The sequence below is a fragment of the Metarhizium acridum genome (genome assembly GCF_019434415.1).
Source record: "Metarhizium acridum strain ARSEF 324 chromosome Unknown scaffold_1, whole genome shotgun sequence".
NCBI lineage: Eukaryota > Fungi > Ascomycota > Sordariomycetes > Hypocreales > Clavicipitaceae > Metarhizium > Metarhizium acridum.
In genome coordinates, this window is record NW_027094015.1 from 6,499,505 (window position 1) to 6,521,399 (window position 21,895).

At 51.9% G+C, this 21,895-nt stretch overlaps 7 protein-coding genes across 10 annotated transcripts; 3 read left to right on the top strand and 4 right to left on the bottom strand.

The window, feature by feature from the left end:
- The first annotated feature begins 98 nt into the window (after positions 1-98).
- SSC1_1 (Hsp70 ATPase ssc1) lies at positions 99-2,836 on the top strand. The gene is made up of 2 exons (XM_007808870.2): positions 99-386; positions 475-2,836. Exons 1-2 carry the CDS (start codon positions 360-362, stop codon positions 2,482-2,484), a joined length of 2,037 nt encoding a protein of 678 aa, XP_007807061.1. The 5' UTR covers positions 99-359; the 3' UTR covers positions 2,485-2,836.
- Positions 2,837-2,947: 111 nt separating this feature from the next.
- Positions 2,948-3,427, bottom strand: J3458_002051 (uncharacterized protein; the record flags this gene model as incomplete). Its single annotated transcript, XM_066117080.1, has 1 exon — positions 2,948-3,427. The coding sequence occupies one exon, from the start codon at positions 3,425-3,427 to the stop codon at positions 2,948-2,950; it is 480 nt and encodes a 159-aa protein (XP_065978968.1).
- Positions 3,428-3,535: 108 nt separating this feature from the next.
- On the bottom strand, positions 3,536-5,948 carry SRP68_1 (signal recognition particle subunit srp68; the record flags this gene model as incomplete). Its single annotated transcript, XM_007808871.2, has 3 exons — positions 3,536-4,302; positions 4,372-5,520; positions 5,584-5,948. The coding sequence occupies 3 exons, from the start codon at positions 5,946-5,948 to the stop codon at positions 3,783-3,785; spliced, it is 2,034 nt and encodes a 677-aa protein (XP_007807062.2). The 3' UTR covers positions 3,536-3,782.
- Positions 5,949-7,474: 1,526 nt separating this feature from the next.
- On the top strand, positions 7,475-15,466 carry J3458_002053 (uncharacterized protein). The gene is made up of 2 exons (XM_007808872.2): positions 7,475-8,911; positions 8,975-15,466. Exons 1-2 carry the CDS (start codon positions 8,242-8,244, stop codon positions 11,779-11,781), a joined length of 3,477 nt encoding a protein of 1,158 aa, XP_007807063.2. The 5' UTR covers positions 7,475-8,241; the 3' UTR covers positions 11,782-15,466.
- On the bottom strand, positions 9,377-15,482 carry alp4_1 (gamma tubulin complex Spc97/GCP2 subunit Alp4). Its single transcript, XM_066117081.1, has 3 exons — positions 14,816-15,482; positions 12,795-14,749; positions 9,377-12,720 (listed from the first exon to the last, which is right to left on the bottom strand). The coding sequence occupies exons 1-3, from the start codon at positions 15,219-15,221 to the stop codon at positions 12,319-12,321; spliced, it is 2,763 nt and encodes a 920-aa protein (XP_065978969.1). The 5' UTR covers positions 15,222-15,482; the 3' UTR covers positions 9,377-12,318.
- Positions 15,483-15,677: 195 nt separating this feature from the next.
- Positions 15,678-17,028, top strand: PUP2_1 (proteasome component pup2). Its single transcript, XM_007808874.2, has 3 exons — positions 15,678-15,965; positions 16,049-16,587; positions 16,664-17,028. The coding sequence occupies exons 1-3, from the start codon at positions 15,941-15,943 to the stop codon at positions 16,835-16,837; spliced, it is 738 nt and encodes a 245-aa protein (XP_007807065.2). The 5' UTR covers positions 15,678-15,940; the 3' UTR covers positions 16,838-17,028.
- J3458_002056 (uncharacterized protein) lies at positions 16,970-21,282 on the bottom strand. Of its 4 annotated transcripts, XM_066117082.1 has the most exons (6): positions 20,083-21,282; positions 19,144-20,016; positions 18,459-19,056; positions 18,339-18,401; positions 17,624-18,272; positions 16,970-17,568 (listed from the first exon to the last, which is right to left on the bottom strand). In XM_066117082.1, the coding sequence occupies exons 1-6, from the start codon at positions 20,234-20,236 to the stop codon at positions 17,224-17,226; spliced, it is 2,682 nt and encodes an 893-aa protein (XP_065978970.1). In that variant the 5' UTR covers positions 20,237-21,282; the 3' UTR covers positions 16,970-17,223. The 4 variants fall into 4 exon arrangements, with proteins under 4 accessions (XP_065978970.1, XP_065978973.1, XP_065978971.1 ...); XM_066117085.1 differs by having other exon boundaries at positions 18,459-20,016; XM_066117083.1 differs by having other exon boundaries at positions 19,144-21,282.
- Positions 21,283-21,895: the final 613 nt, after the last annotated feature.

Genomic DNA, 21,895 nt, shown 5'->3' on the forward strand with positions numbered 1-21,895 from the left:
AGGACCTCCGAAGTCATTGCATTGCTGGAACCACCGCAATAAACTCATGTGCCGAGGAAAACTACAGCAGCTCTCCGTCGCGGACCAAAGTTAATCCGCTCGCAAGCCGGCACCCACTGTGGAGACCTTCTTCTTCTTGCCTCCTTCCGTCAGCTTCTATTGACAGCCAATGGCCTGGACTAGCCATTTTTTCGGGGCCAAAAAAATTCGCTTTCCTCCCCTTCCAATAAACTCATACAATCCACTCAGAACACTCTTCCTCTTCCTTCTTCCTCTTCATCACCTCTCCATCTGTGGAGCGCGCCGTCATCTTTCCCTTCATTCATTGTAATATTATACCCTCCATCATCATATCCAAGATGTTGGCTTCGCGTCTCTCTCGAGCTGTGAGTAGCTTCCTAATTTGCAAAACAAGCTCCCCTACCTGTTGCCATGTCTCTGATTAACGATTCTAACTTTGACATCTCCTGATAGCTTCCCCGAGCTGCCCCTATCACTGCTCGCTCAGCTGCCTTTGCCAGGCCGCTGGCCCCCAGATTTGCTCGCTATGAGTCTACTGCTGCTGGCGAGGGCGAGAAAGTCCAGGGATCCGTCATCGGTATCGATTTGGGTACCACCAACTCGGCCGTTGCCATCATGGAAGGCAAGGTTCCTCGCATCATTGAGAACTCGGAAGGCGCTCGCACCACTCCTTCAGTAGTTGCTTTTGCTGAAGATGGTGAGCGACTTGTCGGTGTCGCCGCCAAGCGACAGGCCGTCGTCAACCCAGAGAACACTCTTTTCGCCACCAAGCGATTAATAGGACGCAAGTTCACCGACGCTGAGGTGCAGCGTGATATCAAGGAGGTTCCCTACAAGATCGTTCAGCACAGCAATGGTGACGCTTGGGTTTCTGCCCGTGGCCAGAATTACTCTCCTTCTCAGATTGGTGGTTTTGTCCTGAACAAGATGAAGGAGACGGCCGAGGCCTACCTCTCTAAGCCCGTCAAGAACGCTGTTGTCACCGTTCCTGCCTACTTTAACGACGCTCAGCGCCAGAGCACCAAGGATGCTGGCCAGATTGCTGGCCTCAATGTTCTCCGTGTTGTTAACGAGCCCACTGCTGCTGCTCTTGCCTACGGTCTGGAGAAGGAGGCCGACAGGGTCGTTGCTGTCTATGATCTTGGAGGTGGTACCTTCGATATCTCCATCTTGGAGATCCAGAACGGTGTTTTTGAGGTCAAGTCAACCAATGGTGACACACACCTCGGTGGTGAGGATTTCGATATCCACCTTGTTCGACACATGGTCGCAGACTTCAAGAAGACTTCTGGCATTGACCTGTCCAGTGACCGCATGGCTATCCAGCGTATTCGCGAGGCTGCTGAGAAAGCCAAGATCGAGCTCTCCTCTTCCCTCCAGACTGATATCAACCTGCCTTTCATCACCGCCGACTCATCCGGCCCCAAGCACATCAACATGAAGCTTAGCCGTGCTCAGCTTGAGAAGATGGTGGACCCCCTCATCACCCGCACCATTGAGCCTGTCCGCAAGGCTCTGAAGGATGCTGGCCTCCAGGCCAAGGAAATTCAGGAGGTCATCCTTGTCGGAGGTATGACCCGTATGCCCAAGGTCGCTGAGTCCGTCAAGAGCATTTTCGGCCGCGATCCCGCCAAGTCTGTCAACCCTGATGAGGCTGTCGCCATTGGTGCTGCTATTCAGGGTGCCGTTCTCTCTGGCGAAGTCAAGGACCTCTTGCTGCTCGATGTTACTCCCTTGTCCCTTGGTATCGAGACATTGGGCGGTGTCTTCACTCGTTTGATTAACCGCAACACCACCATCCCAACCAAGAAGTCCCAGGTTTTCTCTACTGCCGCCGACTTTCAGACTGCCGTTGAGATCAAGGTCTACCAGGGTGAGCGAGAGCTTGTCCGTGACAACAAGCTGCTGGGTAACTTCCAGCTTGTCGGAATCCCCCCTGCTCACCGTGGTGTTCCTCAGATTGAGGTCACCTTCGACATCGACGCTGACTCTATTGTTCACGTCCACGCCAAGGACAAGTCCACGAACAAGGATCAGTCCATCACCATCGCATCTGGCTCCGGTCTCTCCGAAAGCGAGATCCAGCAGATGGTTGAGGACTCTGAGAAGTATGCCGAGGCTGACAAGGGCCGCAAGGCTGCTATTGAGGCCGCCAACCGTGCCGATAGCGTTCTCAACGACACCGAGCGTGCCCTGAACGAGTACGCTGACAAGCTCGACAAGACCGAGGCTGACGGCATTAAGGACAAGATTGCTGCCCTCCGTGAGTTCGTTGCCAAGAGCCAGTCTGGTGAGGGCACTGCCACCGCTGAGGAGATCAAGGAGAAGACCGACGAGCTTCAGATGGCTAGCTTGAATCTCTTCGACAAGATGCACAAGGCCCGTAACGAGGCCGGTTCCGGCGAGCAGGCTTCTGGTGAGCAGCAGGGCGAGGGTGAGAAGAAGGACGAGAACAAGCCATAAGCGGCCAGTCTCTTGACTTGTTGTTTTCATGAATTTCTAAATCAAAACGCAAAGGGATTTGTTCGAATATTCGTGTAGCGTGGGGTGTGGCATAGATGTCTTTTTTCTCTTCCTGTATTTCATTGTACTCATATCCCCCGCCTCAGCTACTATACTTTTACACAAACTGATTTGCCCATGTCATTTAATACCATGGTTGGCGGAAATTTAGGCGTTAGAGCATCAAAACCTCTTCGAGAGATCTCTGGTTGTTTATGAGACGAAAGCATGGATCCAAGGGGGCTTGCGTTTGGATTGGCTCATGTACAATTTACTGTTTAACTAGATGATAATAACACATCCCTCCTCTGAATTCCTGGCCAATTCCCATCAGTCTGATTTCAATTGTTTATGCGTGCGTGTCTCGTGATGTAAAGAGCAGCTAGCTCAAGCATTCTTCCATCGCTGTTTATGCTGTCCAACTCTACGGTGTATTCAAATTGTTGGACCCATGCAGGGGCGAACAGTCTTCCCAGTCCTCTTCAGCCTTGACCGCAACTGAATCCATTTCCACCGACTCGATGTGTTCCTCGTATTCTTGGCGAGCTAGCAGCGGCGCACTGATTCCATCGCCATGTGCATTGTTCGCAGATACCGGGTTGGGCATATATAAACTGCATCGAGGGGAACCAAGTGCATCGAAGCCAATAGAGGTCCAGCCGGCAGTCACTTCGCGATTTGGGCCAGAAGAAGATGGTCCATGCCCCTGTCGATGCTGGCAGCGAAGGCCGCGAGTGACGGCATATTCGTGGTCTTCACAAAGCGTAAAGTGTGTTATGCGGATGAAGATGGCGATGAACAGGCAAAACAGGACGAGAAAGATGGTTTGCGGTATTGGACTTGCGGCGACGGCGTGAGCGACGGGGTCTGCTCCCGGTCCTGGCAACTGCTGAGGCAAAGTCATATTTGCATCTGGCGGGCTGGGAGACGAGGATCTGGGGAAGCACGGGGAACGGCGCGGGACGATGACAGCTACGCAGTGTGTGGCTTGGACAGGCGGGAGGAGGGGAGGGTGAAATGACATTGTTTTTGTACTCTTCCTTCATTCCATACGAGTATGTGAAACGGGACATTTTGGATACGGTTGTTGTCGACGTGGGGATGGACGTGAGACATCAAGATGAATGACATCGGAGATTTTCGCGGACTTGACCAAGTCAGGAGCCTTTTTATTACTTTTGATATCCCTACCGGAAGTGAGGAAGGATAATTGTTGCTCTCTATTCGTGAATGCTAAAGTTTGTAATTTTTTTTTTCCCTTACCGTCCAAAGCCGAACCATCCCTTCTTCTTGGGCTGTTCCTTCGTTGCAACACTGCTTGGTCCAGGCGTAGCCGTTGGCGCGGGTGTCTTACCCGGGTAGTCAATGTAATTCCAGGCGACGTCGAGGAAGATTGGCTTCATGGGGATGAGTTCCATTTTGGGCGGGAACTCGACTATGTTGCGAAGGTTGACGCGCCGGGGGTAGGTGTGCAGCTTGGAGATGAGCGGGGAGTCGAAGTCACCCTTGGCAGCTTCGCGCTCGGCGTCGCGGAGATTGTGCATGTGGACGATGGCACGGTAGCGTTGGAGCTCGCCGTTGAGGAGACTGCTGAGGAAGGAGACGGCCTCAGCAGTGACGTCGATACTCACCGGGGTGGTTTGCTGTTGGTTGATACCGTCGTCACCTTGGGATAGGTTGGAGGAAGCTTCTTGAATGAGGGAGTGGGCCTGGTTGATGAGGGCTAGGGCGTTGGTGGAGTTGTTGGTGATGGCGTGGGATCGCGCAATGGAGAGACATCTTTAACATCATCAAGAGTCAGTGGGTTGATCCGGGCGTGGTGTTTTGGAAAAGGTGACTTGGACTTACTTGAGCGATCCAAAGTATTTTTCGTAGCCGTTGAGCTTGGTCGCGAGGGCCTCGTCGGCGGCCACACCGGGAAGCTCCTTGATTGACTGGACGTTTTGCAGTGTACCATCATACAGGGCAACCTTCTCCCTCAGCTTGGTCAGCTTCTTGCTGGGGGGCAGTTCTCGCTGTTTCTTTTGTTCCACGGCTTCGGTGTCCTTTCGGTTCTTGACTTTTCTTCTTCTGGAGGCATTGTAATCCTCGGGACCGCCGTCGTCGAGGCCGGTCAAAACTCTGTTGCGGCCGATTCGCCAACTAATCATTTCGTAGTTGACGGCAGTGCGAGTGATCTGCAGTCGCTGCATACGCGGGTCGCTCTGGGGTACACCCTCTGCCTTGAGCTCATCGATGGCCTGCTTGGTAGCGTCGACGGCGTCCTGTGTTGCCATGAGGATTTCATCGTACTGGGCCGCAATTTCATAGGGCTGCTTGTCTTGCGATTGCGCCAAGTTGCGGGTAAGGTTAGTTTTCGCAGTTTCAACAGAGGCCCATGCCATTGATATCTGAGCGTCTTCAATTTGAACTTGTCGTGAGCGCCATGTGATGGTCCTAGGTGCATTCTCAGCAGCATTTCCCAGCTTGGTGGCATCGTCGCCTTCAGCGAGGATGCTTGGATCCAGACGATTGATTTCCTTGACAAGGGCATCATCTGATCGGGGAAATGACTTTTTGGCAATCGTTGGAATAGGAACTGTCCGTGGCGTCTTCAGTCGGTAGGCGGCATATCGGATAGAAGGGTCAATGGTCTCAGATAAGAGATCCTTGAAGAGGTCGCTTTTGCCAGCGCTTGCCAGCGCACTGTAGATGACGCGGGAAAGAGCATAACTCTGAAGGCAAAGCTCCCAGTCGTGCCTCTCGAATAGCATGGCGCCACGGATCAAGGCAGCATACGATTTCGCCTCCAGGACGTCGTTGGTTGAGGCGCCAGAAGCCGGGTCTGAAAGAAGCTCAACGAGGCGCTGCGCGGCACGGGAGGCCTTATTGAGTCGGGAGACAATGTGTGATTTGGTTCTTCCAGTGATATCCTTTTGTGTGGCAGAGTTTACAGCTTTGAAGCTCATTGCCTGTGCCCAGGCTCGCTCGCTCGTCAGAAGAAGCAGATGGACATACCTGGTTTCTCTGGTTAGCCGTTCCTATCTAAATGTGACTGACGCATCAACACCCTGTACTCACTCGTTGTTGGAAGAGACATCCTCAGCCGCAATGTCTTCCTTCTTCTGAAACTTGCCACGATTCTTGGTGACAATACCCAGCTTCTTGCGAGAGCTTAGGAGGCGTTTGGCCAGTTGACCATGATAGGTAGAGTAGTCGCCGTAGAGCAAGGCTTGGTCTCGACCCTGCACCACGTAACTGGTGATATCCATGATATCCCTACGCAATTCGAACGCCGCCGGAGACAGCCTCGAGATTGGAAGAGTTGCTGCGGCCCTGATGCGGGTGATGCCGCACTTGTACAAGGCTGTGTATGATTCTCGTGATGGCATGTAGTTCGTGGCAGTGGGGTTTTCGTTCTTTGGCGGGGCAAAATCGGTGCACATTTCACAGAGGAGGAGGAGCAAGGCTTCGTGCGCTTATGTAAGTGGGCGGGTTCGCACATCGCGAGACGTGTGATGCTGTCACCAACTTGAATTTGGTTTCTACGTGACTGGATTGCCTGCCTGAAGTGTGGTAGAGCTAAATTTCTAATTGAATCAGCACGTCAGGTTTGATTTGGAAGAATCCCGGAGCTATCGTTACGGAGTGTGTGGTTCGTTCAGATGACACGAGCAACAAACTTGATTCGCTAGTCATAACAACACCGTACTTCAAGTAGAGGATGAGCCTCAAAAACAAACAGGCATTCACGAGACGGCTAAGGGTGCGATGTCAAAAATCCCAAAGCCAAGGCTGGAGCTTTTGAATATCAAGATCGTTTTGCATAGGTACAGTGGATGATGGAGTCGTAGCGTTCAGGCTTAGACGTGCACAGCTATTATTTTAAGTATAGATACGTGTGTTTTGTCACCGACATCTGACCAATTAGGACTTGGAAAACGCCGCTAGGAGCTTGGTTGCAGCCATGTGTGTTGCTCATTGCTCGGTAGATAACGAAAGTTGATGCCTAGGCCATGGTATTGACACGAGCTGGGGCAACACGATGTGTGTGGTCTCAACTCGACTTAACTAGCAGGGCACAATTGATCTATAGAGCTCAGCTGACGTAGTGAGATGGAGAGCCGCACCCTTGAGGGCCAAGATGATGCATATTGGTGTCTGCAAAAGGGGGGGTACGAGTGCAAGACATACTACACAAGTTTTGTACACATACGGGCGTATAAAAAATAGTAGGAAGGGAGACAGGGTGTGATTGACTATCGTCATGGAGCTTGTGGCGGGGGTTTGGGGGGGTTCGGATGGTTCAAATCTCGATAAGATTCCGGAGACGGCCCGGTGACATTGAGAGCTGATGGCGGGATGCGTGGATAATTGGGAAGTCGCCAAGGATGCCGGTCAACAAGCACATGCTGGAGCAGACCGATGGATTGCGGCGAAACAAAACAGACCGGACGCATGAGCGTCTGAAGGGCAAGAAAATCTGGAGTGCTCACGTGCGAGATATTTGAGAGATACAACTGGGCGGGACCTGGGAGCCATTTCGGGCCACTGGGGCCACAGGGGAGTCACAGGGAGTCACAGAGGGGGGCAGCCCCGTCCAATGGCAGCACCGCTCAGTGGCCCGGACGGAGTTGATGGACACACATTGCCGGAGCCACTCGAGCTCATCCGACCAGGTGACCTTCATCCGGCGCGGTTCGCGGTTCGAGAAAGTCGGCGCAGGTCAAGACACTCTGCAGCGGGAGGGAGGTGCTTCTGGAGCCGGCGGTGGCTGTGAGCTAGCTGCTGTTAGTACACAATAACCTGGGTGCCTTGGAGTATAGCGCTACCTAGGCGGCACTCTGTCTGCCCCTAGGCCAGGCCGCTGCACATGTGATGAATAATAGGAAGGGTCTGGTATATCCTCATCGCCGCGACCACAATAGCTTTTGACTTCTCAACTCTCAACTATTCTCTCTTGTCGCCTAGCCGCCGACGCTTGCACAGAGCCGCCATCAACAAAAGTCGCCGTCTTTTGCTTTCGCCATCCCTCCCTATCCTGCTGCCGGCTGCTGCGTGTGTTTCTTCCGTGTGCGCCTGTGGCGTAAGGATTAACGAGACTCGGTGTGTGTGTGCTTGGGCGCCGTGCCAGTGAGTGAGAGGAGAGTGAGTCTTAAGCGGCAGCGCCTGTTTCTCACTCATTCACACCGATTAGCCTCTCCCACACAGAAATAGGCACCAGGCACCTCATCTTTTATCTTCATCCTCATCCTCATCCTCATCCTCATCCGCATCCCCGTCGTCACATCATCATTCGACGCACCTCTTCTCCACAGCACAACATCAACCTGCATTGTACAGCGCCGCATTCTTCATCACTATACATCTACATCTTGCATGCTACCGTCGCCCTGGGACGCTTCATTCCGTCCGCTCGACACACATACACACACACCCATTTCGTTCTGGTTTTGCACGGCCGCATCCACGTTTCCGACAAACCCCGTGGCCATCGAAATCCACAAACGCCGTGCATCGACCGTCCGGCCTGCCATCTCTCTTCCGCACGCACGCGCTGCTATAGCCTTCAGCCCCTCAAAACCCCGACGCTCCGACCATCTTGCACCCGGTTTCTCACCGCCGAGCTTGTGATGAGGCCATCTACGCTCTCCAAATCGGCCTGGTAGCCCTCTCCTCTCCCCCTTTGGCCCTTGGCCGTATTAAAAGCCCATAGGTTCCCCCTGCCCGTGGCTCAAGATGGATGCCAACGGTACCTCCCAATCACCTCAGCCTCCACCGTGGCCGTCAAGTGAAACTACGGTGCCCTTGAGAGGTTCACGACCCGGTGCTGGGCCCACGAGTCAGTCCGCCACCGTGCAGCAGTCACCGAAATTTAATCTTGCCGTTGCTCAAGGTCCAGCGCCGCAGCCCTCTGGCCCAGTGTCGGCCTGGAATCCGGCGGCCTTGCTGCAACCAAGCCGTCGAGGCTTCAGCGCGACTGATTTGCGAAACCTTCCCTCCGGCCGTCCTCAGCCCATGTATAATCATGTGGCAAACAGCCACAGCCGAGCATCACCGTCGGTGAATGACCAAATGGTTTTCCAGTTCACAAGTGCTAGTGACACCTCGTCCAACGACCATGCCAGCGGTTCTTCGACCCCAACTCCTCCAGATGGTGAGACGCCTGCTTCCAATGCCAACGGCGTGGGGCTTTGGATTGAGCGTATGAATAATGTCCAGCGTCGTTCCAACGTTCCCTATCCCAAGCGCCGCAAGACAGAAGACCCTCAGGACTTTGCTGCTAGGGCCAGCAACATGTCCATGCGAAGCAGCAGCGGTATGCTGGGCGACTACGTGAGAGACAGGCGGCAAGAGACTGACGCCGGCCGCCTTGTACCGCAAGCTCCTACTGTAGATCTTACTGATGGTGCGACACATCCTTTCCTGCTTGCTTTTGTCCCGTCATCATGTTAGTTAACAAGCGTTCTAGGCACAGATGATGAAATCATGGTCCTTGATGATCCAAAGGATGAGGAGGTGTGCTATGGAATGATTAAAACCAGTCTCAACTGCAGCAAGGTGCCATCACCCAAGCCAGGAATGCAAAGTCTTTGGGGTCCTGGATACAATCCCGGCATCAAGATATTGCTGAAACGACAAAGTGGTGAAAGATCGTTGAAAATCCAAGCCTGTGATCACACTCGTGAGATGATTGGCCTTGTCGAGCTGTCGTGCGCCGCAGCACTTACTCCTCTCCTCGACACAAACATACGTTTACGAACAGATTGCCGCATACCGCCGCACCAAAAGCAACCCGGCGAGGAGCCTGGGCAGGCAATATCAAGAGCATACAATTTGGATGTTGTTCTCTATGGTCCCCAAAGGTATGCCCGGTCCGTTGGTGCCTTGCTAAGCAAGCACAACTTGAAGCTTATTGCTCCGCATATGGTGCAAAAGGGCATTAAAGTGTTCAATCCTCATGTCTCGGAATGGCGGCCACCTCCGTCAAAGGTTTACCCAACCAGCGCCCAAGGTACATACTCGAGCGTCGCCAACCGAACCGTGGAAGAGATTCGTTCCGAGGTTATGGGTGTTTTTGATTCTCTCAAGAGGAATGACGACCTTCCAACAATGGACCCAGACGCGCGAATCCTCACGCCTCTGCTTAAGCACCAGAAGCAAGGTCTTTACTTCATGGCTACCAGGGAGAAGTCGCTCCAGGAGCAATCAACAGAAAAGGGCATGGTCTCATTCTGGCAGACCAAAGTCAACGCCAGAGGCGAGAAGTCGTATTCCAACGTCATCACCGGTCAAGAACAGAGAGCACCGCCACCAGAAACTTGCGGTGGTATCCTCGCCGACATGATGGGTCTTGGAAAAACGTTGAGTATCCTTTCCTTGGTCTCGAGCACAACAGATGAGTCTCACAAGTGGGAGCAAGCTCCCATCGTTCAACGGCCAAAAATAGATCCAAGGCTGTCTAGCAATGGCCATTCTGCTATGCAACCCAATTTCGACCCCGCCGCAGTCACTCGTCACGTCAAATCAACATTGATTGTGTGTCCGCTTAGCACTGTGACAAATTGGGAGGAGCAAATCAAACAACATGTTGCTCCCGGCGGTCTTTCATACCACATTTACCATGGCTCCAGTCGGATCAAGGATGTGGACAAGCTTGCCGAATTCGATGTCGTCATCACTACTTACGGGTCCGTCTCTAATGAGCTAGGTTCTCGCCGCAAAGGCAAGGACGGTATTTATCCGCTGGAAGAGATTGGTTGGTTTCGAATCGTCCTTGATGAGGCACACATGATTCGCGAATCATCGACTCTTCAGTTTAAAGCCATGTGCCGGCTGCAAGCTGAACGACGCTGGGCAGTTACAGGAACACCCGTACAAAACAGACTAGATGATTTGGCTGCTCTCCTAAGCTTTTTACGGCTACACCCATTTGATGATCGATCCAAATTCAACCGCTACATTGTTGAGCCTTTCAAGGCATGCGACCCTGAGATTGTGCCAAAGCTGCGAGTACTCGTCGACACAATCACTCTTCGTCGCCTAAAGGATAAGATCGATCTCCCCAAGCGCGAGGACTTGGTTATCCGACTGAATTTCAGTGCCGAGGAACGCACCATCTACGAATTGTTTGCGCGGAATGCCCAAGACCGGGTTAAGGTCCTGGCTGGTGTCAAAGATGGAAAAGCCCTGGGAGGCAATACGTATATTCATATTCTGAAGGCTATCTTAAGACTGAGGCTTCTCTGCGCCCACGGCAAGGATTTGCTGAATGAGGAGGACCTGGCTGCTCTACGGGGTATGTCTGCTGAGATGGCAATTGACATTGATGACGATGACGAAGATGGGCCTACTTTATCACACCAGAAGGCTCATGAGATGTTCTCGCTAATGCAGGACACGAACAACGACGCTTGTATCGAGTGTAGCAAGAAGCTGAACGCGGGCGAAGGCCAGAATCTCGACGGTGAACAGCAAGACGATATCCTTGGCTATATGACGCCTTGCTTCCACGTGGTTTGCCGAAACTGTTGTCGGAACTATCGCGAACGAGCCCAGCAGTTCCTTGCACCGGGTCAGAATACTGGTCCATGCTTGATTTGCGGTTCCCACGTTCGCTTAGAATTTGTCGAGCTTCGCCGCGACGATGTGGACGCCGAGCACGACGGGCCCGCCAAGACGAAGGCCAAAGACATCAGGAAGAGGTTTGACAAATACGACGGCCCACACACGAAGACCAAGGCACTTGTTGAAGATCTTTTGAAGTCCAAGGCCGCTAGTCAAGCCTACCCAGATGAGCCGCCATTCAAATCAGTAGTGTTCTCGGGATGGACCTCCCACCTCGACCTTATTGAGCTGGCCCTCAAAGCCGCGGGCATCACGTTTGTCCGACTGGATGGTAGCATGACCCGAACCGCCCGAACTGCCGCCATGGAAAAGTTCCGCGAAGACAACACCGTGGACGTCATCCTCGTGTCCATCATGGCCGGCGGTCTGGGCCTGAATCTGACGGCCGGCAACACCGTCTACGTCATGGAGCCGCAGTACAACCCCGCCGCGGAAGCCCAAGCCATAGACCGAGTCCACCGCCTGGGACAGAAGCGGCCCGTCCGCACCATCCGTTACATCATGCACGATAGCTTCGAGGAGAAGATGCTGGAGTTGCAAGAGAAGAAGATGAAGCTGGCCAGTCTCAGTATGGACGGCCAGAGCAAGGCGTTGGACAAGGCCGAGGCCGCGAGGCAGAAGTTGATGGACTTGCGCAGCCTTTTCAAGTGATTTTTGGCTTTCGAGGAGGAATTTTGAAAAGAAAAAAAAGATAGGGGGGAACAAGGGATATTGCATAATAACACGGGGAACACCTGAGCCATTTCCTCTCGGTAAAGTCATTTGGCGTGGGGTATTTGAATTTTCTCCTATATACCAAGACCTTTGATGATTACGAATTCTTACGAAAGCCGGAGCAATCGATGCCTTTTGCTAAGCAAAGAGATAGCGATGGGGAACTAAAGGAGCATCTGGCGTTTTTGGGCTATAGCATTGGGTTGTGGAGGTTCTTTTTTTTTTCTTTTCCGGATTTGCGATCTCGGGGACTAGGTGACAGTCTGCCCTTTTCATATATTCTTCTACAGTGGGCTCTCTCACGAGGTATGGCGAATCAAATGGCGGTTTGGGGGGGTTGGGATTCGACGATAAACGGATATGAATCATCTCCTATACGTAAAATGAATAACACCATTCGTCTCATGTTCATAAACTTCATTTGCCTACAATCGCCATGGCAATCATTACACGTTAACCAGCAAAGTTTCCACATCATCCAATGTCTTCGTCCTGTCCCCGTCCCGCAAACTCCGTCCCCTGATTCGCCGTACTCAATCTCGCACAGAGACTCAGCAGAACCACCGTCTCCGTGGCGGCGTAGAAATTCAACGCATCGAGTAATATCTGCAAATGTCTACTGAAATTATTCTCCCACTTCTTTATGATTTCGGATAAATTATTCACGCGTGACTCGGCATCAGTCGGCGCGGATGAAGAATCCGGCTGCGGCCGGGAAGCAGCCTTTGCAGCCTGGAAGCGGTTCCACTGGTCAACAGTCATAGTCTTGGGCTTCGTGGTGCAGGACAGATCGGGGTCAGATTTTTCTAGCTCCTGCGTGAGCCACTTTGTGTAGGCGGCGAAGATGGTGCATGTTTGCATGAGTTTGGAATGGATCTGAATACTGGTTAGAGAGAAGTAATGGGAAGAAAGGAGGGGCAGGGGCCCAAGGAGAAAAGGGGCTGAGTTACCCTCAGGAGTTTGCTGTTGGTGAGCATGCACTCCTTTAGACATGTATCCAGAAAGTCGACATGGTCCTGCATCAACTCGTCGACGGTGCGAGTCGGTGCAGACGGTTTCGTCGGGTCACCGTCGTTGGCGCTCAGTCGAGACATGAACTTTGTCCAGTTGGGTTCAATGACTTCGGCGGTGCAAAAATACAACAGTTGCTGAACAAAGACGAGCATTCTAGCCCTGAGGGTCCATGCGCGACGCTTCCATATTTCAAGGGCGCGGTTCTGACCCTTGTGAGCCCAGCTTACGCCGCGTGTTTGCGTCTGCCACGTTGTGGAGAGTTGTGCTTCTAGGTATCGAAGGGAGAGGAGATATCGAAATAGCGATTGATATCGCCAAATTGTCCTTCTGCTAATGACGAGGGACACGGGGAACGGGACAGAGTAGTCGATTTGGAGAGATGTAAATCCAGTGGCATTTTTGTCTTTTTCAATGTGTTGGTTGGCAACGGGTTGGAGCGGCTCACCTTGCTCAATGCCCCTGATATTGACGACGCGTTGTAGTGATTTGATGAGCGTAACGTCGTTCATTTCGACCTTGACGTCTTCCTTGAACGGATCCAAGGACACGATGCTGCCCGGTTGACGGAGCACCAGATCCAGAAGGGACTGTAATTTACTCGTGTTGACACTTTTGACTGGTTTACGCAGTTCGGATGAGCCGAGTTCGAGAAAGTAGGAGAAGTAGTCGGATGGATCGAGGAAGAAGTAGTGCTTTAATGATTGTAGCCGGGCAGGTAGAGCGTGTGTGGTAAGCAGGAGCTGCATCAGCGACTTGTTGGCGTGGGCGTATGCGTCATTGACATTTTCCAGGAAACGAGGGTCGTCAAATGTCGTTGGCACATCGGTGACAACCTTGCTCGCGGCGGCGCCTCCGCACTCACGCACGACATTCAGATATTTTCCTGCCAGGAGAACCTTGTCTTTGACGCCTTCGAGTTGCGGTGGGATGTCCTTTTCGCGGATGGTGTATCTCCTGTCCCAGTATTCATCCGTGTAATCTTCATACAACCTCTCTCGGTTAATGCTCTTTCGTTCCTCGATGACGAACTCAGAGTGCGGATCATAGATGCTTCCATGATGTAGCCACTCGTTGAGCATGACCATATATGGACGACTGGCATCTCGTAGCAGCGATGTGAGCAGAGCTCTGGCTGCCGGGTCCCCAGACATCCTTTCTAGTCGCTTTGTTATCAAACCCAGAACGACACCGCCTTTACAAATCTTCTTGCTGGTCATGTTTCCTGGTATGAGCTCGCCTCCTTCTCTCAAGCGCTCAATCATTGCATCGTCATTTTCAATCTCGTCATCTTCATCTTCAGTCTCGTCATCCACTATACCATTCTTCTTTAACAATTCATGAGCCAGTAAATACAGCTGATGCATCATCTGACACGTTGGCATAGTATGAATATTCAGCACATGAACCGTAAACGATTCGCTTGTGAGGAATTGTGTCTCTAGTTGTGCAATCATAATAAGATAGTCCTGCAAGAACTTTCGTATCGATGCGCATAGCGCATGGTTCACGGCGCCGAACTCAACTCGACTCTGAACATCAACGAATGCCTCCAGAGCCGAGTAATAAGTCGCCATTTTGAGCATAGTGCGAGTTAGGTCAGCCAGACTTGGATCCAGTCCGGGTGATATCCTGAAGCTTGGTCCAGTGAGACGATCTCGCTCCTCGGTCGGATCGTATCCCTTAGCAAAGCGAATGTATTGCCCCTCATAGCCCATGAACACGAACAGCAAGTCTTCCACGATAGCTGCCTCTTGTATCTCTAGCGTCAGCTCATTCAAAGATTTGGGCTGTGGTGCCTGTGGAACTGTCGAGGCAACGGGGGGGATCGATATCCGCGAAGCCAACGGGGCCGAAGTATGCGGTAACAAAGTCGCTTCCGGGTTCCAAGGAGCTGTTCGCCACGTTAGCATTTCCTCCTTTCCACACATGCAGGTACTGTAGACGGCAAGAATAATACCCTGTGAAGCATCTGACAGAGAATCCCTGGGCCGAAACTCAGTAGACTTCTGCCTCCTCACTTCCCCTTCCCTTCTCTCGCCAGTCGCACTTCGTCTATGCTGCTTCTCTGGACTGGGATTTCGTTTCAAAATCCTATCCACATGCGCCTCAAAAGTCCGTTCCGTAACCCGTCGCTCTTCGTATCTTCGCTCCTCTGTAGATATTGATCTGTTGACCGGCCTTGGATTCCCCGACGCGGTCCTCTTATGAGCCATGCCAGGACACTGTGCCTCAGCGTGAGAAGCCTCGGGTGCCCTCAGATCTGGTCGTTCGCTCTTGAAGCTTCCGTTGGGTATGGAAGTGCGCATGCGATCGTCTGCATAGCTGTTGGCGCGGCTAGCGGCTCTTGCTGTCCCGGATGCCATGTTGGCGGGCTACATCTGAGGCCACGCGGTGAACGGGTCACTGATATCATACAGTTCGGTTTGGTGCTTTCTAGTCGTATTTTTTTGTCTTTCTCTCTGTACTTTTTTTATGGCCCGTAATACTTGGCAGTATGACTTGTGCCTTCGCAATTGAATTGGAAGATGAGTGAGTCAATAGCCTGGTATGTGTGGAAGTGAGGTTGCGTAATACCTTGGCGACTAATTGATAACGAAGGGAGATTTCCAAGTCCCTACTTTCACCTGCCTGTTCTGATACAAGCCACTAAACTACAGTCCACTTGCTACAGCGTGGGGTTCAACCGCGACGAGGCACGCGTCGTGCGGGCTGCTCGGATTAACTCCAGCTCCGGCGACCGACCAACGACAAGGTGTGACGCCAACTGATGCCTGTGTGGACGGACCGGCAAGCTGTCTGGTAGAGCTGCGTAGGCCCAGTGCTTGCCTAGTGCTGTGCAGACCAACCGCCGTCCGACACCTGAGCTCAGTGCAGCTTCCCAGCCATCACCAACCTCACTCCACGGCAACCATTCGATTGCGCCGTAACCATCCACATCCCTGACGACAAATTTGTGCGCCGGGTCTTAGTCTGCGCCTACATCTGCGCCTGCGTCTGCCTCCGTATCCTTCTCGCCTCAGTCCTCAATACCCCGACCAAACACCAGGCTTCATAGCCCAATTTCCAACCACAAACCGCCGAGATGTTCATGGCAAGATCAGAATACGGTAAGCTCCCCTGCCAACATCATGTCTCTTCCCCTTCAATGCCATCACCTTGCTAAAAAGAAGGAAAAACTCCCTCGTTCCAGATCGGGGCATCAACACCTTCTCCCCAGAAGGCCGCCTCTTCCAAGTCGAATACTCTCTCGAAGCCATCAAGCTAGGCTCCACCGCCATCGGTGTAGCCACCTCAGAAGGTGTCATCCTCGGTGTCGAGAAGAGAGTAACTTCGACGCTCCTCGAAACCTCATCCGTCGAGAAGATTGTCGAAATTGATCGCCACATCGGCTGCGCCATGTCCGGACTGCAGGCCGATGCTCGCTCCATGGTCGAGCACGCCCGAGTCGAATGCCAGAGCCACGCCTTTAACTACAACGAGCCCCTGGGTGTTGAGAGCTGCACGCAGGCCATTTGCGATCTTGCCCTGCGATTCGGTGAGGGTGCTGATGGAGAGGAAACCATCATGAGCAGGCCCTTTGGTGTAGCTCTGCTGATTGCTGGGTTTGATGAGCAAGGACCTCAGTTGTTCCATGCCGAGCCAAGTGGAACGTTCTATCGCTATGACGCCAAAGCCATTGGCTCGGGCTCAGAGGGCGCTCAAGCAGAACTACAGAATGAATACCACAAGGTGAGGATGCCCAAATCACTGCCTCCTGCTCCTTTGCATGGGAGCACATTCGACACGTACTAATCAAGAAAAGCAGTCCCTCACAATTACAGATGCCGAAACTTTGGTCCTAAAGACATTGAAACAAGTTATGGAGGAAAAACTAGATGCCAAGAACGTTCAGTTGGCCAGTGTTACGAAGGAAAAGGGCTTTAGAATATATACCGATGAGGAGATGGCGGCCGTTGTAGAGAGGCTCCCTGCCAACTAAACAGGTTCATCGGGCCACTGTAATTGCAATTGAACCTTGATAAATAGAGATAAAGCATTGGGCTTACACAACGGCTTTGTTTATAAAATCTGAGGGAATTAAGCAGGGAACGCTCTAGTTCACGTTATGTATCATTAATGTAAGGTATTGCCTAGTGATGGCGCCAGATACAATTACATCCTTTAACGCACTCTTTTGCCCATTCTTTGTCCATTCGCCAGTGATCTAGAGCCATCACCCCAGATTATAAATACTGAGTATCCCCGGACGAAACGCCAGTCCATGCCTCATACCTGTACAGTTCACGGTCTAAGTCCCGATAGTGGTCCACAACACCGCCAAAGGCTCAAACATGATACAGAAATTTGGTTGTTTCGAAAAAAAAATTAGCGGTCCTCCCTAAGATCTAGCACCTCTAAGTCTGTTTCTACCCCGAGCAAGCCTAAAGCTAGATTGGTCTGTTCAGACCGGTGGAGGACTAGTCTTGTCTCCGTGGTGTTCTGCAGATCCTGAATCCTCTGGTCTAGTTTTCGAGGGTTCATCCATACAGACGTGGGAACCTCTTCCAGATGCTGCGGCCTTTTATACTCCGGTCCATGGCCCAGCTGTGCAACCTTAATCCAGGCCGACTCACATCCAATGGCAATTTTTCTGGCAGTTTGCCATCCAGTCAGTCGAGTAATATCAAATACACGCTGAATAACCCAACAGCGTTGATTGTTATCTTGGAGCTGTGAACAATGTTAGAAAGTGTGGAAGTGCAAACCTTGCCTGGCCTTCGCCTACCTGTACCGCTGCCACAAATAGGCAGAAGCTGCTTTCAATGAGAGCAGCTGCAAGCGTAGTACTAATATCTTTCTTTGTAGAACAGTTGTCTGTGAGCCCGGCTGCGATACGTCCAATTTGTATTGCATAACCGGCAGTAGAGGGCGCCGCCATTCCTGCAGCCTGCATTGCCGCTGGTGGCATGTTGGGCCGACTCCGGTATAAGTGAATAAGACCCATATAGTAATTCATCCAAATGCCAGCAACGGAATATGTGCGGTACTGGAGTGCTGTACCAAATGGTGTGTCTTTGTGATCGGCATATTCGCTATTTAAAGGCTTAAAACGAGCGTCAAGACGATTCTCAAAGGTCTCGAACGCTTGGCGAATACTTTCCCATTCCTGCTCGGCTAGCTCGTTGCTTTCAGGTGTTGCCGTGTCACCTGGAGAATCCGACTCGTCCGAATAAGATGACTGTGCAGAAAAGCCTATTGGGGCATGGAATTTTCCTAGAGTAGGCACAATTCCGGGAAATTGGGATGGAGATGATCCTCCCCTAAAGGATCCACCACCTTTTGCTCGGAACGCCTTTCTTTTTCTCGACAAGTCTTTTGATGTAAAGCTCGCTAGACGACCAAGGAGTAGAATGAGATGATCGTAAGTCCCAAAACTATATTTGAAGTTCGTTAGAGAGACAAGACAACATGAGGGCAAAGGAGGGAGGGGACCGTCTTACATGGAGTTAATGCTGGACAAGGGAGCCCGTGGGGGGCATTGCGTCCAATGTTCATACTCCATACTGCGTATCAAGTCAGCGTACGAGCCTCCCGTCTCAATATCGGGGATTCAATCTTACAATAGTTTAGTCCCACCAAGCATGCTCTGATAAACATCCATTTTCGCATACCACCAGAAGAGGTCTCGAAGCATGTCGTAAGTCTCTATGTCTTTATCGGTGGTCCATAGACATTCCTCGTCCAGGAGCTGACCTTCTTGGAGCCCATAATCCTCAGCTGTGACACGATGGCCCGTAATTGTGCTTAGAAGCCCGTAATCAAGATCGGCGGGATCTCTTCGCGGCCCGATGGAAGGCGGCGCTGAGAGTGGGCTTGGAAAGTGCCTCATCCGCTTGACTGGAAGACAAATGCGGGACATTTGTCTAAGGGGTATTTGTCGAAATAAAAGCCTTCCGCCAAGAAGATGGTTACACCACTTGGTGTGATCGGATGACCAGACCTCAAAGTAAGCCAACAGCAATGTGGTTGCCACGGTAGTCGGCTTCGTATTTCTCTGCAGGCTGCTTACGTTCCTCGCATTTCGACGAAGAGAAATATGGTAATGCCTTAACGCGGCTGTGGCCGGAGTATTTTGGAGATTTGCAATCTGTAAACTTGCAATTGCCATAATGGCGTGGAAGAGACCAGGATGATGGAAGGACAGCAAAGGAAACGTATCTGATGAAGTATCAGAGGCGCTCTGTGACGACGGCATCTTCTGCTTTTACACCAATGGTTTGAAAGAAAAGGGGGGGAGGCACTTACGGCTCCACAAGTTGTTATCTAGAGTAGCGTCACCGTCGAATCGTGCTCCTGAAGCGAGCGAGGTTGGGTCTCTCTCATATAGTGACATGGTAGGACCAGTGACACTAACAAAATGCCGGAAGATGGTTTGCATATCATGCCGCCGTAGCTCGGAGGAATGAACATAGTCCATGTATTCTGAAAGGGCATAGTTCTGTGCAAATGCCGAAAAGGTTCTAACTTCGGTGCCTCCTCTTGTGTACGGTTTTAAAACATCTCTATAATCTCGCACAATAAGCGACTGTGGATCGGGGGATTCATCGTCAGAGTCGTCCATGGCAACCTCGTCTTCTATGACTCCATGTCCGTACTGGGTGCGGTCTGGCCATCCGTAACCCCGGTTGGAGGGCATATCATATTCAAAGGAGGGTCCAAGTTGTTCTTCTCGGGAGATTTGCTCCTGGCCAAGGGCATCAGGTGGAACTTCGCCATAGCTAGATCCCATATAATAATTCTGGGTGAGGTGAGCAGTGTCCGGTCCTAGAAGAGGGTTCGGGATTGGAGGATAGTTTGGTAGCGAACTGTGGCTCGAGTGGGCTTGTGCAAACGACATAGGTTGCCTGTGACTGCCATTGAAAGTTGCCGGTCTGGGTGCAATCGGTTGCAGAGAAGCTTGAGGGTTGGCCTGATTTGGGTGAAGTCCGATGGACGCGCTTTGTTGTCGAGTACCAGGTGGATATATGGCTGGTCCAAAATGGCCATGAGTTGTTCCTAAATTTGCAGGGTCCTTAAAGACAACACGTTGCGTATATCCTTCACATGGTCGTTTAGACTTGATGCAGTTCTTGCATCTTGGCTTAGTTTCGTCGCACTTGATTCGCCTCTTCCGGCAAGCTATTGGGTGAAGTTGGAGAGTTAGGCAAAGAGCTACATGTTATAGACAAAAAGGAGGGGACGCACTCAGACATCCTGTCTTGGTCCTCTTTTTAACTGCTGGCTTCTTTCCCTTCGCCTCGTCTTCTGTATTGGAATTCTGCTGTTGAGCTGGAGCTAGAGCTGAACTGGGCTGAGATTGTTTGCTGTCGGGCTGCATACTGCCACCATCTGCCATCATGGACAGTCGGCAAGTTCAAAGAATGCAAGTCGGCAGGAGGTCGATCTGACTTCGGAGATAACTAGTGCACATGCACTTACATTGCGTATTCTTTGCAGAAAAGTAGACCAGTGAAAGTTGTTTTCAAGTTGCCTCTGGAGCTGCAGCGCAGAGCCAGGAATGCAGTGTTGGTTGAAGACGGCGAGGATGGTTCTACTGTGGTGCTGCACAGCAAGTCATGAAGATGTGGCAAACACCTAATTGTCATAAAGGCAATAAAGAAGATGCAATTCCGAAGCTAGGATGAAGGAGTAGGATATTCGGCCAAGCTCTAAAGTAATAGGAAAAGAAATTCGAGGAAGAGAACTGCTGAAGAGCGTGAAACGTCTCCGGTGTAACACGAGCACAGGCGGACAGAAAGGCGGTAGATCCGAGGGAAAACCTCAGAGCCTGGGGTTGTCTGGATTTAGGACAGGACAAAGATGGCGAGGCGGGACCGGTAACAAGTCAATGATATCCGAGATATAGAGACTGACGTCCAAGAAACAAAGACAACTTGACGCTTAAAAGGTTGAAGAGTTCAGCAAGGTCAGCCGAGGCACTCGTCGCCCCTCTTTCTTCCCCCACGATCTTTGGACCAGTTCTGGGCGGGAAGGTAGCAGGCAGCTGTAGATTCTGACAATGGGGTGGCAGATCAAATTTCCACCTTGGGTTGTCGATACAATTTTACTATGAGGAAGCCGATACTTCCAATGGCATGGTGAGGTCTTGCGGCAACACACGCGTCGTGCAGGCGGATGCAGGACAAAGGCGAAGTCGCCGGGACCTTTCGACGGGGCCGTATCCTTGTCAGTGTTGTAGACAAGTGAGGCCGATTCCAAATGCCAAGGGCAGCCAAGAAAAGAAACTAGATGTTGGGCCGTCGAGTCCCGCGCCCGGGATTTTGGAGAGAAGGAAGAGCAGACGGAGCAGCAAGATGTTGACGAGAAATTGGCCACAAGCAAGGCATGTCTGGTGGGCAAATGGAGAGATTTTGAGGGCAACTTTAGAAGACGGGAAGGAAGAACTGGGGTCCAGATGTCCAGATGTCTGGTACTTGGTACGGAGCACTGCACTGGATGCCGGGATCAATCGACGCAAACTCGACGAGAACCCGTGTCAGTTAGTGTTAGTTGACGGGCACCTGGGCGTGGCCGCACGGTTCAATGTAGCCAGTTGACCAACCAGGCTTTAGAAGTCCACCCCCAAGCCCACGGCCCCCCGGCGCCAGCCAATGCCTAGTTGAGCAAGCGCCAGCAATTCAAGGGTGCACATCAATCAAATGGTCTGGTGGTCAACTGAAGCCGTCCAGGGGCTTGAGATCGGGCTTCTAAAGTTGGCATCTGGACATCTGAGCATTTGCAGCTGGCCTTGCGGGCGCATGTACCGACACCGGTGCGCCTGTCATCCACTGGAGCTCGTCGCCCTTGGCGCCATTGCACAGTTACCGAGCGTTGCCATGTCCACGCATGTGCAGATGCATGCATGCATGCATGCCTTAGTTGACTGACTCTTGACTCGATGGCTCCATATTAAGAGTGTATACATATATGTAACTATGTATAAGTATCAAGACATGCGGCTGGCAAAGAACTCGGCGGCTTGGTGCAAGTGCCAAGATGGCATGCCATTTCCAGCCAA

What these genes read in the sequence shown, in the direction of transcription:
- SSC1_1 (XM_007808870.2), top strand. Translation starts at nt 360, where the DNA reads ATGTTGGCTTCGCGTCTCTCTCGAGCT. An exon ending in CTTCGCGTCTCTCTCGAGCT is followed by an intron (nt 387 to 474) that starts GTGAGTAGCTTC and finishes ATCTCCTGATAG; the next exon opens with CTTCCCCGAGCTGCCCCTAT.
- PUP2_1 (XM_007808874.2), top strand. Translation starts at nt 15,941, where the DNA reads ATGTTCATGGCAAGATCAGAATACG. An exon ending in CATGGCAAGATCAGAATACG is followed by an intron (nt 15,966 to 16,048) that starts GTAAGCTCCCCT and finishes CCCTCGTTCCAG; the next exon opens with ATCGGGGCATCAACACCTTC. An exon ending in TACAGAATGAATACCACAAG is followed by an intron (nt 16,588 to 16,663) that starts GTGAGGATGCCC and finishes CAAGAAAAGCAG; the next exon opens with TCCCTCACAATTACAGATGC.
- alp4_1 (XM_066117081.1), bottom strand. Translation starts at nt 15,221, where the DNA reads ATGGCATCCGGGACAGCAAGAGCCGCTAGCCGCGCCAACAGCTATGCA. An exon ending in TCTGTCAGATGCTTCACAGG is followed by an intron (nt 14,750 to 14,815) that starts GTATTATTCTTG and finishes CGTGGCGAACAG; the next exon opens with CTCCTTGGAACCCGGAAGCG. An exon ending in CCAACAGCAAACTCCTGAGG is followed by an intron (nt 12,721 to 12,794) that starts GTAACTCAGCCC and finishes ACCAGTATTCAG; the next exon opens with ATCCATTCCAAACTCATGCA.
- J3458_002056 (XM_066117082.1), bottom strand. Translation starts at nt 20,236, where the DNA reads ATGATGGCAGATGGTGGCAGTATGCAGCCCGACAGCAAACAATCTCAG. An exon ending in CTTGGTGGGACTAAACTATT is followed by an intron (nt 18,402 to 18,458) that starts GTAAGATTGAAT and finishes CTTGATACGCAG; the next exon opens with TATGGAGTATGAACATTGGA. An exon ending in TATTTGTGGCAGCGGTACAG is followed by an intron (nt 17,569 to 17,623) that starts GTAGGCGAAGGC and finishes CATTGTTCACAG; the next exon opens with CTCCAAGATAACAATCAACG.
- J3458_002053 (XM_007808872.2), top strand. Translation starts at nt 8,242, where the DNA reads ATGGATGCCAACGGTACCTCCCAATCACCTCAGCCTCCACCGTGGCCG. An exon ending in TACTGTAGATCTTACTGATG is followed by an intron (nt 8,912 to 8,974) that starts GTGCGACACATC and finishes CAAGCGTTCTAG; the next exon opens with GCACAGATGATGAAATCATG.